Genomic DNA, 14,119 nt, shown 5'->3' with positions numbered 1-14,119 from the left:
CTCAAATCTCCATTTTTTTCCTTTGTTTTGTGGCAACTAAATATTTATTTTGTCATCATGGTGAACAGTGTGTGTCTGGTCATACTTAAACCAACATAAAAACTTTTAAAGCAGGGACGCCTGGGTGGCTCAGTGGATTAAGCCTCTGCCTTCAGCTTGGATCATGATCTCAGGGTCCTGGGATGGAGGACCCTGCTCCGGCTCTCTGCTTGGAAGGGAGCCTGCTTCATCTTCTCTGTCTCTCTGCCTGCCTCTCTACCTGCTTGTGATCTCTGTCTGTCAAATAAATAAATAAAATCTTAAAAACAACAACAACAACAACAACAACAAACTTTTAAAGCAGGAAATCTAACTTTTGGCGGGGGTAAGTGGTCAGTTACAGATCTGCACTGATAGCATATAGACACTAGATGGCGATATAAGTGCACCAAATAATAAATATTCCCTTGATTGGTCCAGTTTGAATATCCCAATGATTAAGGCCATAACAGGTTAATACATTAGTTAAAGAAACAAAGTCAAATATAATCAGGTGTTGGAGTGTTAGCTAATATTCCATATGTGTTCAGTAACCTGATACTTATTGAAAGAAAAGACTGTTAAACTAAAAATTAATTTATCCTGCTGCTGAGTCTATCTTTAATCTAATTCTTGGGGCAAGAGTTGGCAATAAACACATGATCCCTTAAAATGTATCTAATTCATACTTTCATCTCCGTTTTTGGCTTTCGCTTTAAAAAAAATAGAAGTTATTTGGGATGGAGTGTGCCTCCCATGTATTATTCATAGATGAGATGCTATATTCTGATTAGGAGGGTGAGTCCTAAGACACTGGCATTTTAAAGGAGAAATGGTCGACTTACTGTAAGCTGTTGGCTGGGCCATTATTGACTGGCAGGATCAACTGGAAGCACTTTGTTAGTGGATTAGGTTGCCCTGGAAATGCCTTCCTGAAACTCTAATGATGCACTTAAGGAAGCCCTCTGGGATAGGAGTAAAATGTCTCTTCGCCGGGTGTGTCTTCCACCAGAGTCCTCTTGGGATGAGGTGGGAGGGGGTTGGGGCATGTCCAAAGAGAGGCTCAGTAAAGACACAGCCCCAGAAAAAGGTTGCAGGTAACAATTTCTTGCAGGTAAGCTGAGATAATGACTTGCTGATGTCAGCTGTGGGCTTTCTGCGGGTACCAGTACCTCATGTATTCTTTGGAAAGAGTATCATTCATTCCAGAGAGACTGTATTTATTTATTCATTTGCTGGGGGTGGGGTGGCACAGGGATGGAGAAGAAGGGGGCGGGGAAGAGGGCATCTGAAGGAGAACACGGTTTAATGCCCTTTGCTTGTAAGAAAGAGCCACTTTGTAGCTTGAACATTGGGGTCTTTCGGCGTGCTTTCTTCTTTTCCTTTTTTAAATAAGCCTATGTGGACGGGAAATTTGCCCTTCAGCTGAAATTCAGTGCCTGTGCCTAGGGTTTGTTTGTACATTTTTCCAATGCAAAATCCCTTGTGTTCCTGTCACCGCCGGGGTGGGGGCTTATTTCTGGGGAATGAATGGTGGCGGCGGTGGAGGTGTAAAAAGCAGGAAGAAGAGGCGAAGCGAAGGCCGTGGCAAACTACAGACTCGCGGGCAGGACGCTGAGGGAAGTGGCCGCGCGGCGCCGCGTCCCCGCCCAGAGCCGGGAGCAGGGGAGTCGCGTGTCACGGCCGGTGCGCGGCGTCCCCGTGCAGTCCTGGCGACCTGTCACCGAGGACGACGTGACTCGGAGCTGCCTCCGCTTTCTCCAAGCCGTATTCCTTTAAGATGATGTAATAGTCATTTCCCTGGATGGTATCTTGCCTGCGCCGCTGAAACAACAGCCCCCGAACTGCGCTGGGAACTGTGGAACCACCCAGCTCCGCCGGCCGCCGGAGAAGCCCGAGCCCGAGCCCCCCGCGGCCCCTCTGCGCTGCGGCGGCCGGGCTCCCAGCGGCTCCCGCCGGCCTGCGAGCATGGGAGTCCGTCTGCCCTTGCCGGCAGGTGGGGTGGCTACCTGGGACCCCAGCAGGGCACATCTGTCTTTCTTCCTGCTGCTGGGCTTTCCGAAAAGCTTCTAAGTCCCAGTACCTCTTCCAACTCTCTTCTGTTTTAAGGATTCTTTCTAAAGGTTTGATTTTTTTTTTTTTTTTCCCTTCCCCTTTTTACTGGAGAAGCTTTGGTTGGGTCTTTTTCTCTGCCTTGCTTCTTCGACCCAACCACCTCTCATCAGGCTTTAACTTTTTTTGTGACTTGTTTCAACTTGACACTGGGAGTGAATACATACCTATATACATACATACAAATATACATTTATATAAATATATATATATATATATATATATATATATATATATATATATATATATATATAATTATTTTCTAAGAGCACATCTCTCTGGCACTTTTCATTGATACCTCTGTCCTTTAACTCTTTGGGATTTGACAAGCTCCAGACTCTGGCTGTGGATTCTGCTTGCTTTGCAAATGGGTATCTCTTCACAGGAGCTGGGTTTCCAGCACTCACTAAGGTAAGTTCTGTGACTTATTGCTTTACCAGACCAGCTTGGAGGAAAAAAAAAAAAAATCCCCTTTTAAAAGTTGAAAATCTTATATTCCTTCTTAAAGCAGAAATACCAGTAGAAATATTTTTGATACTAATTGCTGGAGACAGGCGTATGGATAAACATGTAGACACAAAATACCTTGAGAGAAGCTACAATTTAGTTGAAGAATGGCTGAAATCAGTAGTTCCTAGGCTGCTTATGTAAAATAATCTCTCCCTCCCTCCCTCCCTCCCTCCCTCTCTACTTCCCTCCCTCTCTCCCTCCCTCCCTCTCCCTCCCTCTCCTCTCTCCAGTGGTGTCTCTTTTTCTGACTCATGCTGGGTTTGAGGAAATAATTTTCTCTCTTTTCCCTCAGACAGACCTCGGAGTAACTGGGGACTTGGCCTGCCTTGCCTACCGAGCTTGGGACAGATCGGATGGAGATGAGTTGATTACATTCTGTGAAGTAATAGCTCACCACCAGCCAGGGTTGAAACTACTTTTGCAGCATCACTTCACCTGTGGACTCTTCTGAATTTTGCCTTCTTGGGGAAAAAAACTGGGGTAAGAGAAGGTCGTTTTTAACAAGTTAGCTTCCTTCTCCCTGTTTGGCAAGTTGATGCAAAGGATAAGGCTGTGACTCCACTGGATTGCACCTTCAAATCAAAATAGGAGAAGAGCAAGAAGAAAGGGACAATGGCTTTGAGTGGAAACTGTAGTCGTTATTATCCTCGAGAACAGGGGGCTGCAGTTCCCAACTCCTTCCCTGAGGTCGTGGAGCTGAATGTCGGGGGTCAAGTTTATTTCACCCGCCATTCCACATTAATAAGCGTCCCTCATTCCCTCCTGTGGAAAATGTTTTCCCCAAAGAGAGACACGGCTAACGATCTAGCCAAGGACTCCAAAGGAAGGTTTTTCATCGACAGAGATGGATTCTTGTTCCGTTACATTCTGGACTATCTCAGGGACAGGCAGGTGGTCCTGCCTGATCACTTTCCGGAAAGGGGAAGACTGAAAAGGGAAGCGGAGTACTTCCAGCTCCCAGACTTGGTCAAACTCCTGACCCCTGATGATATCAAGCAAAGCCCAGACGAATTTTGCCACAGTGACTTCGAAGATGCCTCCCAAGGAAGCGACACGAGAATCTGCCCTCCTTCCTCAGTGCTCCCTGTGGACCGCAAATGGGGCTTCATTACTGTGGGCTATAGGGGGTCCTGCACCATGGGCAGAGAGGGGCAGGCAGATGCCAAGTTTCGGAGAGTTCCCCGGATTTTGGTTTGTGGAAGGATTTCCTTGGCAAAAGAGGTCTTTGGAGAAACTTTGAATGAGAGCAGAGACCCTGACCGAGCCCCAGAAAGATACACCTCCAGATTTTATCTCAAATTCAAGCATCTGGAAAGGGCTTTTGATATGTTATCAGAGTGTGGATTCCACATGGTGGCCTGTAACTCCTCAGTGACAGCATCTTTTGTCAACCAGTATACAGATGACAAGATCTGGTCAAGCTACACTGAATATGTCTTCTACCGTAAGTACAAAGGGTTCTTTTGATGTTTCATCTGTATCAATTCTCTTTACAGATGTTCAGTCAGTGTCTAAGGAATACTATTTGGGATTTTTTTTTTAAACTCCTGAGTATAGGAGTTTAATAGCTAGAGTATTAGAGGTTCTAATTCAGGTCTCACATCTTATCTAAGGTAACTTTTATCTGTTTTATCAGTGACATCAGAGAATATTCAAAGGCCTATGCAATTGATATTGGTTTAGGTAATATGGGGATTGGAGGCAGGCATGCATGTCTGTTTGCCAGATAGCGAACTGTGAGGAGATGATGGTTGGAATTTGCCTGCTGGTCCATGGGAGGCTGGCAGACTCAGAGTGGATGAGGCGGTGCTGTCCATTCTTTACTGTGAACTTCGGGATCTGTAAAGCTGTTTGCTGGAGACTTGCTTTCATCAGGGGCGGTGAGAACACAAATGGCTTGCACAGAATGACATGGTCTCGGCTAGATAGATGGCAGTATAGGCTGACAAAAGACCCCCGGGCTGCCCCACTGCATCTGAAATTTGCTTTTAAAGGCTTTACAAATCTGCTGTTTGGTTCTTTAGCATTTTGTATTGAGACTTGAGTTGCACCGCAGACTTAATTAAACTGAACTTCATCTAAGACCCATCCAAAAGGAACTAGATCTTTCAGAACTGTCAATCACAAGCAGAGATCTTCAGACACCTGAGGTGATAGAATTACTGACATAAAAGGAAACCAGAGGGGAAAAAAGGAGTGGAAACAATTGTTCTGGAGCGTTTTAAGTAAGCGTTCCTTAGAGGTCAGTCCATTGGCTTAAATGACGACTTATGCTACAGATTGGTTTGTTTTATGAAATGGCGTCACTCAAAATAAACTATAAGGCATTGATCTATGAAGGGAGAACAGTAAATCAGTCTGTAAAGTTTCATGCTTGGTTTAACAGTGGATTTTCAATAGGGCCCGGGAATTGGGTAAAGTGAATTGCATCAGAAATGTTTCCATGTTAGCATTCAATATTTCCTCTCTTCTTCTTTTAAGGCAAATCCATAAATTTGGGGGATTAAAATGTCTAAGATTTTTTTAGGGACTGATTTTCACCGACAGTTGTGTTTCTTCATGTGGAGATGGTGCTGGGATCCGTGTTAAAGAGCCCGGTGGCAAGCTGGGTTGTTCTGTGCTGGGTTATCACCCCTTAGATTTTTAGAAGTGGGGACACATAGATTGTGTGGAAAGGACAGCCTGTGGAGAAAAATGAAGTCAACTATCAGTTCAGGAACGTCTTGTTGTGTAATAACAAGCATTATTTGATCCAACAACCCTATCAATGGCCTTTATCTATAATCTGCATCTTCCTTGATGCTGGAGCTTAGTCACCGGATTCTGCTGGCTTTCTTGGGTGTGGAGATAAGGCTTCAGCTTTTGAGACTTCTGTGAAGGAATCTGACATTATCTGTAATTCTACAGAACAAATATCTGTTCCTAACTTTTTGGAAAACTGCATCTTAGAAAGAGTTCAGATCTAGGTTTGTGATCTTTACCTTGTTCTCCAATTTTTAATATTTGAAAATAGCTTAAGAAGCTTTGGGCAAGTAAATCAAAACATACCAACCATAACCCCTGCCCCCCAAAAGGACCACATTAGATTCCTGTCACTTGCTCATCTAAATGAGACCCCGAACCTGAAATGTATTTGCCTGCTAGCTCAGTGACATTTGTGTGTTCATCAAAGACTCATCCGTCTAACGCTCTGTCCTCTTTATATTGCTCTGAACAGGTTCTGCTCTCCTGATCATATAATTGCTTCCTTCTTTGTTGGGTTGCTGAGAGGTTGCTGAGGAACCCTTTGCTCTCCATCACTCATGGACAGGCTAGCACAAACACAATGCAACTTCATATTGCACAGCGTGTATATTCTATGTGACATACTTCTCTTTGTATCTAACATTCAGAGCTAAGTATTAACTCTTCCTCTGTCTTAGGACCAATAAAACTGACAGCTGGCTTTCTAGGGTGCATAACAGCTTCTGTGCAGACATTTAACCATAATTATTTAATTAGAAGCTGCCAACTGTGCCTATATAAGCATTAATTCATCAAGCTGTTGTGCTTGGGTTAATGGGCGGAAACTATGGGAGGTGCTCTAAAGCAGGGAGTTGACTCCGCAGAGATGCTCTTCATCTAGCACTAGTCCTGCCCAGCCCCGCCTTGTGCTGCCCAGCATGGAGCCCTGGGGTGCATTGTGCCAGCAGAGCACTCGGAACCATCACCTGCGAGATTGGAAGGGACAGCATGTGTCCCCAGGAGCATCTCCGGATCCTTAAATTAAAAAATAAAAACAAAAGCAAAAACAACCATCCAGCCAACCAGCCAACAAAAGAAGATGCTCTTCACAGAGAAACTCAACTTCCTCCTTGGTTGAAAAAAAATTATATTGTATATACACACTACTTAGATCCAAGGCATTAACTCCAAGCAATGAGACTCTTCTAATAACCTGGGGATAATACAAAGCCATTTTGCCTGGATATGTATCACAGTAAAAAATGAACAGTGAGAAATGAATACATTGCACAGGGTGGTTGAGTCATGGGGAGAGACCCTTTTCTTTCCGTTTGCCTCATTTTCATCCAAGTTTTCCAGAGGGAAATTGAAAGACCAAAATCTCTCTGTCAATCATTAACAGGTTAGATTCTTGCCTCACTTAATCTTTTGTTGTTGTTGAGAGAGAGAATGAGAGAGAGCAAGCATGAGAGGGGGAAGGTCACCGGGACAAGCCGATCCCCCTGCCCAGCAGGGAGCCCAATGTGGGACTCGATCCCGGGACTCCAGGATTGTGACCTGAGTTGAAGGTAGTCGCTCAACCAACTGAGCTACCCAGGCGCCTGCCTCATTTAATCTTAATGTAGACCTAGAATTGATGGTCACATCAGGTAGACTATTTAGTTAATATAGGAACTGTGAACAGTTGAAGTCAACAGGTGTTTGTATGTGTTTAAGAAGGTGATAAGAAATGTGTTTGTCTACATTGCTTACCAAAATATGATATGTGAGATGCTACGCATTATGATTCACTTATCAGCAGCCAGGAAAATATGACTGATGTAGTAACATAGAAAAGAAATATCTAAAAGAAAAAAAAAAGAAAGAAAGAAAGAAAGAGAAGTATCTAGGGGTGCCTGGGTGGCTCAGTTAGTTAAGTGCCCAACACTTCATTTCAGCTCAGGTCCTGATCTCATGGTCACGGGATCAAGGGAGACCCACATCAGGCTCTGCACTCAGCAGGTGTCTGCTTGGATACTCTCTCTCTCTGTTCCCCCCGCCCCCACCCCCCGCTCTTTCTCTCAAGTAAATAAATAAATCTTAAAAAAAATATATCTAGCTAGGATTGCCTCACAAGGCATTTTAGATATATCCTTTGTTTTAATTTAAAACAATGAGAAGGTCCACTTTCTTCTCTACCACCCCACTAGCTAAATAATTACCTCTCATTTCTCTTCAAACATTGTATAGAAAGCAGTATCATAAACATCAGAGAATGCCTTCTTGACTCACCTATAAATGTAATGGGAGCTGAGTAATTTGGAAAAGAGAAGTCCTGATTTTGAACCAGATACTCAATGGCTATTCACACCACTTAGGAACAAAATCACAGGTGCATAGAAATAAATGAACCTGCTATTTAGAGCCACCTTCCAATGCCCAAGAGTGAGAAGATTGTTCTTGGTTGGAGACAACTATACACATTTTTAAAATCCTACTCATTAGTGAGTTACTTCAGACAAATGCCTGAAACACTCAAATTCAAAGGAATTTGCCTCTAATTTTACTGTGATAACATGACAAGTAGGGAGTTTAATTCATAGGATGCATACTCCCAAAACATACACTCTTGAGTTCTGTGAGTTATAAGAGAGACACCAACTCATCGCCTTGTCAACAAATTGCTGCTTGTCAGTGAATTTTAATCTTCTCTTTACTTCCTTAAATTTAAAGGTTGTTTCCACAAAACTCTGAATTGTTTTATGTACTGTTAACCTTCAAAATTAAGCTGCTAATTATTTTACCACAAAAATGGGTTTATTTGGGAATAGTAGAAAATTGCAATTCAGGATGAGCAAGTTAACGCAAAACCATAAGCAAAACAAAAAACCAAGGAGAGAAATTCTCTTTTTTGTTGTGGTGGGGGGGAAATTGAGCAGGGCTATTATAAACAAAAAGCCCATTGGAGTAAACTGGGAGTTTCCAGTACAGTGGCTTTTCATTGGCTCAGTTGTGACAGTCTGTTATTGGCTGGGCTGTTACTGGGGAAGGAGACCACCTTTCTTCCTCCTGTGGGAGCAGTAAAGTGGTATGAACTTGTAAGGTCTATCTCTTCCTGTTGGGTCTGCAGTTGATGACAAGTGGTAGGGTGTGAGAGTTTTCCCTTCTGGGATCTGGATTCTACTATGATGAGGTTTCCTTTTGAAAATTTTCATAGTATGCAGTACTTCAGGGCTGTTGAATGAGGTGGGGTGTTGGAGAAAAGTCAATCAGAAAGTGAGTTCTCAGAATTCAACTGCATGACGTTGTATTGGGAAGAGATCTGCAGTTGTGGCTACTGTCATTAACTTCGCCGACACTGACTTTAGAAACTTCAGTGAGAGGGTATGTTCTTAACAGGTAGAAATGTAGCCATCCTGAAGTGATTCTAGCTCTTCTTCTACTGGTTATTTGAAAGATAGCAATGATAACTTTTATTTTTGTTGCTTATTGAGATACGATGTTGGTATGTTTAAAATGAAGCAGGAGAGCAATGTAGTCAAAACGGTGAAGGTCAGTCTTTGCCACCACCGACCTCTCTTCTTTCTATATTGTTTTTCCATCTCCACCTTAGAGACTTTTTTCGTCCTGTTTTAGTCATTTCTGCTTTCTTATTCTTTCTCTCCATTGTCAGTAAACATTCTCTTCTGCCATATATTGGAATACTTTCAAGGCATGGTGTAGTTTTCTCAGGGGCTTTGGTACCTAAAAAACCTTTTGATAGTTGTAGATCAGGTGATTTAGTATCCCACAAAGAGTGTTCTTAAGACATAAGGCTTCTTAATGTATAATTTAAAAATACAGCACAATTCAAATATAAGGCTTCATCATGAGGTTGAACTGGACCATGCTTGAGTAGATATGAAATGGTAATACTCATGACACAAGGCGGGTGTATAGATGTAATTTTTTTTTAATCTCTTTAAGGTTTTGTACTTTGAGCTTTGGTCACAATATAGGAGTGATATACGCATGCTAGCAAAATATTTTACTACAGTATTTTCATTTTCATGCCAAACAAGATATGTTGTTACCTGAGCCCAGTCCTGTGTGCGATTCAGGTACTTTCTTTCTAGGTTTGTGGCATCACTGAGTGAATTTGGCAGCAAGAAAAGTGTCCGTGTGTGGGCAGAATGGGGAGGTCTCTGAGATTGCCCTTAAGTGCCTGAATATGTTAAAAAAATATATAGACAACCGGAAAGAGAAGACCATGTCCCTGATAGCCTCATGAGGGTTAGGTCTTATCAAAAAAATTAGAAAATAAAATAGCTGAGAATATGTCACAAAAGTCCATTTGGAACCCCTCCAAGTACAAACAATGAAGAGGAATGACTGTGCACAGGAGAGAGCGTGCATCCAATCTATAGAAGAAAGTTCTTCAGGAATGGATACATGGATGCTCAGTTTTTGCATCATGACTGTTGCTCTCTTTCTTTGTTTTTTGCTATAGCTTTCCTCAAATAGTGCAGTTCTTGGCAAGTCAGTGAAAAAGACTTCATACAGCAATTTTCAAATGCATCCAAATGTAGACACCCAGTTCCAATAATTACAATTAACACTATAAGAGCAATCTTGTTTTATATATATTCCTACCTACTTCTCCTTCTGTCTGCACTACATTATTTTGAAGCAAATTTCAGATCTCAATCATTTCATTCATCCACAAATACAGTACTGTATGTTTCTAAAATAAAATGGATTAAAATAAAATGCAACACAATACCATTATCACATAGACAATTAGTAATTCTTTAGTATCATTTAGTATCTATTGATGTTAAAACTTCTTTGATTTTGTTATAGTATTTTCTTCAAGTTGGTTTATTAAATCAAGATTCAAATAAGGTGTATCTGTTATCTTCGATTGCTGCTTCTTTTTTCATTCAAAATTTAAAAAAAATATTGCATTTACCCCGTATGCAACAAAGGAGCAAAATGTGTATCTTAAATCTCTTTATTTTATTTTTTTAAAAAGATTTTATTTGACAGAAAGAGACACAGTGAGAGAGGAAATACAAGCAGGGGGAGTGGGAGAGGGAGAAGCAGGCTTCCCGCTGAACAGGGAGCCTGATGTGGGGCTCGAGCCCAGAACCCTGGGATCATGAACCGAGCCAAAGGCAGACGCTTAACGACTGAGCCACTCAGGTGCCCCCTCTTAAATCTCTCTCTTTTTTTTTTTTATTTTTTAATTTATTTGACAGAGAGAGATCACAGTAGTCAGAGAGGCAGGCAGAGAGAGAGGGGAAAGCAGGCTCCCCATCAAGCAGAGAGCCAGATGCGGGGCTCGATCCCAGGACCCTGGGATCATGACCTGAGCCGAAGGCAGAGGCTTAACCCACTGAGCCACCCAGGTACCCCTTAAATCTCTTTTTTAATCTCTCCTTCCCTCCCTCCTTTCCTCTTTCTCTTTCTCTCTCTTTCTTCCTCCCTTCCTTTTTTTAAGTCAATTTATTTGTTTGAAGAAACCAAATTGTTTGCCATGTTCAACATTCAGCTTTCTAGGTTTTACTAATCCATCTCTATGATCTTTGGGATGTCATTAAAACATTTTTTTCCTGAACCCTGTATTTGTGAATTTGTTAGATCTTTATTCTAAATTCTAGAGACTCCATTGGATTCATGTGTAGTATTTCTTTCTTTCTTTCTTTTTTGTTTAGATTTTATTTATTTATTTATTTGACAGACAGAGATCACAAGTAGGCAGACAGGCAGGCAGAGAGAGAGGAGGAAGCAGGCTCCCCACTGAGCAGAGAGCCCAACGCGGGGTTTGATCCCAGGATCCTGGGACCATGACCTGAGCTGAAGGCAGAGGCTTTAACCCACCAAGCCACCCAGGCACCCCTCATGTGTAGTATTTCTGGCAAGAAATTTTTATAAGTGATGACAAGTCCATTTTTCTACATTATTGAAGCATAATAAATAGACAGCATTATATTAGTTTGAAGTTTACAATATAATAATTCAATAATTCAATACATTACTCAGGGATCATCATGATAAGTGTACTCTTAATCCCCTTTATTTAATTCACCTAAGGCAAGTCCATTTTTAACTTTTAATTTGCAAAAGACAATAAAAGAAACCCCTATTTTTCTTCCCAGTTGTTCAAGAACTATCTGTTATTCCCTTGCTGTTCTTTTTCTTTTTAAAAAAGATTTATTTATTTGAGAGAATGGACGGGTGGTGAGGAAGAGGGAGAGAGAGAGTCTTAAGCAGACTCTGCTAAGTACGGGGCCCAACACAGGGCTTGATCTCATGATCCTAGAACCAGGACCTGAGCCAAAGTCAAGAATTGGCTGTACTACCCTGGTGCCCCTCCCTTGCTATTCTTATCATTAAAATGAGCTAACATCCTGGGTGCAGTGAGCCTGCCAAGGGTCCTATAGACTGGGTCCTGTAGACTGGGAAGAAGAATCATTTGGGGTGGGGAAGTTCCCCTCCTGGCTATTCAAATTTTATATTCTTGGATTCTTTCAGCTGTGCTCAACTCCACTGACTGAACTTATCACCCGTATTCCCCAAACCTCCTGTCTTCTTGTGTTCCTTCTCACAGTAATTGGCATCATCAGTCACTCATTTCCCCAGGGAAGAATGGAACCGAGGTGGCATTCCTGACTCTTCCTTCTCCTCAACCTATGACAAATCCTACCGGTTCCTTATCTCTCTCAATCCATCCATTTCTTTCCATCACCACTGATGCTACCCTGGCTCAGACCACCTGCACTGCTTTTTGTTGCTATGGAACCCTGGGAGCATCCCAAGTGAAATCTGAAACCAGCTCTGTATCAGAGGGCAGGAAGAGACTGAAGGAAGAGGCAGGGCTCTCTAGATTGGTAGGTAGCGGGCTGAATAAGCAAAAGAATGTACTTATAAGACTTGTTTTGGGCAGCCACAAAACAGATTTCTGCATCCATCTGCTCAATCTTAAAAGTGTATATAGAGGCCTTAATGGGGTTCAGTGACCTAAACCATCCAGATGGTCTTAACACCATATCACTGTCACAAGGCTGTGTCCTTGGAGCAGCTTCTGGGAGCAGGGAAGGCAAGTGGAAAGCACCTTCCAAACATAGGGGAGGGACTGAGGAGTCCCTGATTTGCCTCTGTCCAGCTCATGGGTCAAGCAGTGGCTATATCCTCTCGATCTCTTCCCAAAACTTTTCTAGACTACTGCAGAGGAACTTAAATTGTCCTTCCTACCCCAAATTCAGCGTTATCCCCTTTGAATCTGTTCTCTCTATCACAAAAAATGGTGAGATTTCTAAAATGTGAGCTTGACCATGTCACTCCTGCTTAAAGTTCTTCATTGCCTTACAACTGTTCATAGAGTTAAATGCAAACTCCTTACCAGGAACCACAGCCCTTCATGAGATGACCTCTTTTTCCATCCCCAGAATCTTCTGTTGCCATCCTGCCCTTTGCATTTTGAATCTTAGCTATACTTGATTTCTTTCTGTTTCTGAATGCTGTTATGTACTTGCTTCTTTGGTTTTGTGTGTGATATTCTCTCTGCCTGGAATTCTGCTTCCACCTACTTTGATGAACTAAATCTTCAGGTTCCAATCTAGAGATTGCCTTTTCTGGGAAGCCTTTCCTAGCCCACTCTATCTTGTTAGGCACCCCTTATCTTTGACCCAGACAATTTTATTTTCCTTTACCCTGGCACAAATAATATTGTATTAAACTTGATTATTTAGCTCTCTTTTACATTATCTGTAAACTCTGTCAAGGTAGGAGCCGTGTCTGTCATGTTCATCACAATATGTGGCACAGTATGTGAAATAGATGTAGTTAAATACTTCGTAATACTTTCCAGAAGAATGAGAATTCTGCAGAATTTGATTATGGTCATAGAGAGCACTGTCTTGCCTACACCATTTGCATTATCTCTTAACAGAAGAATGAGAGATCAGTGATGGAGTGATGGTGCCTTAAATAATAATAATAACAGTTTTTCCAAATTTCCTTTGGGTGCTTTGGGCACTGGGATAAGTACTTTACATACAAATTTACTTTTGTAAATTTTGTAAATTTGGAAATCTTACTGAAAGACTCTGTGCTCTTAGCACCTGCACCAAGATTTGAGCTCAAGGGGACTGAGAAAAACACTTAGCAGAAGCAGGACCCCTGTGCTCTTATTTTAGTTGGTTTTTGCTCCAAGCAGGAGCAAATCAAAGCTGGGCGCGGCCAGGGTTTAAGGAAAAACCCAGGAGAGACTTAGGATTCAGAAAAGTGTTCCCAAATTGAGAAAGCAGCTCCAGAAGGAAGAGAGCTCTACCAAAACACAAAGAATGTTAAGAGACCAACCAGGTTGTCTTAATTTTCCTCTGGCTAAAGTATTCCAATTCCTCCTCCCTCCCTTCCCAAAAGTGTTAGTGATTGCCCCTTCATGCCAAACACAGCAGAATGTGGTAGTGAAGGGCCTGGGTTTTGAGCTCCAGACTGCTTGAGTCTGAATCCCTAGCTTATTGGGATCACTGACAAATTATTTTACTTCTGTGCCTCATTTTCCTCAGCTGTAAAATGGAGGTGAGGACAACAGTCCTCTCATGCGGCTGCTCTGAGAGTCAAATGGGCCGCTATACGTCAAATGCTTACGACAGTGCCTGGCGCCCAGTCTGCGCTGTGAACGTCTAGTTCATTATCAGGATGGCCGCGAATACCGGATGCAGGAGACACAGCTGCTCTCTTTAAATAGCTCGCCTGATACTTTCTGGCCCTCCCTTTGGACACTTTGCCC

General features: G+C 42.3%; 1 protein-coding gene across 4 annotated transcripts in view; it reads left to right on the top strand.

Annotated features, from left to right (window-relative positions):
- Positions 1 to 14,119, top strand: part of KCTD16 (potassium channel tetramerization domain containing 16) — a 283,672-nt gene that overhangs the window by 19,973 nt on the left and 249,580 nt on the right. The window contains exons 1-2 of one of the 4 annotated variants that reach the window (XM_032844248.1): positions 1,638 to 2,141; positions 2,933 to 4,084. In XM_032844248.1, coding sequence (XP_032700139.1) covers positions 3,253 to 4,084 — 832 coding nt within the window. In that variant the 5' untranslated portion in view covers positions 1,638 to 2,141; positions 2,933 to 3,252. Of the gene's footprint in view, positions 1 to 1,637; positions 2,142 to 2,363; positions 2,542 to 2,932; positions 4,085 to 14,119 lie in introns of those variants that run through there. The other 3 variants (XM_032844249.1, XM_032844246.1, XM_032844247.1) reach the window with 3 other exon arrangements.

This window comes from Lontra canadensis, unplaced genomic scaffold (assembly GCF_010015895.1).
Source record: "Lontra canadensis isolate GAN:19392208 unplaced genomic scaffold, GSC_riverotter_1.0 scaffold149, whole genome shotgun sequence".
NCBI lineage: Eukaryota > Metazoa > Chordata > Mammalia > Carnivora > Mustelidae > Lontra > Lontra canadensis.
Note: the sequence above shows the minus strand (reverse complement) of the source record. Positions and strands in the feature narration are given on the sequence as shown.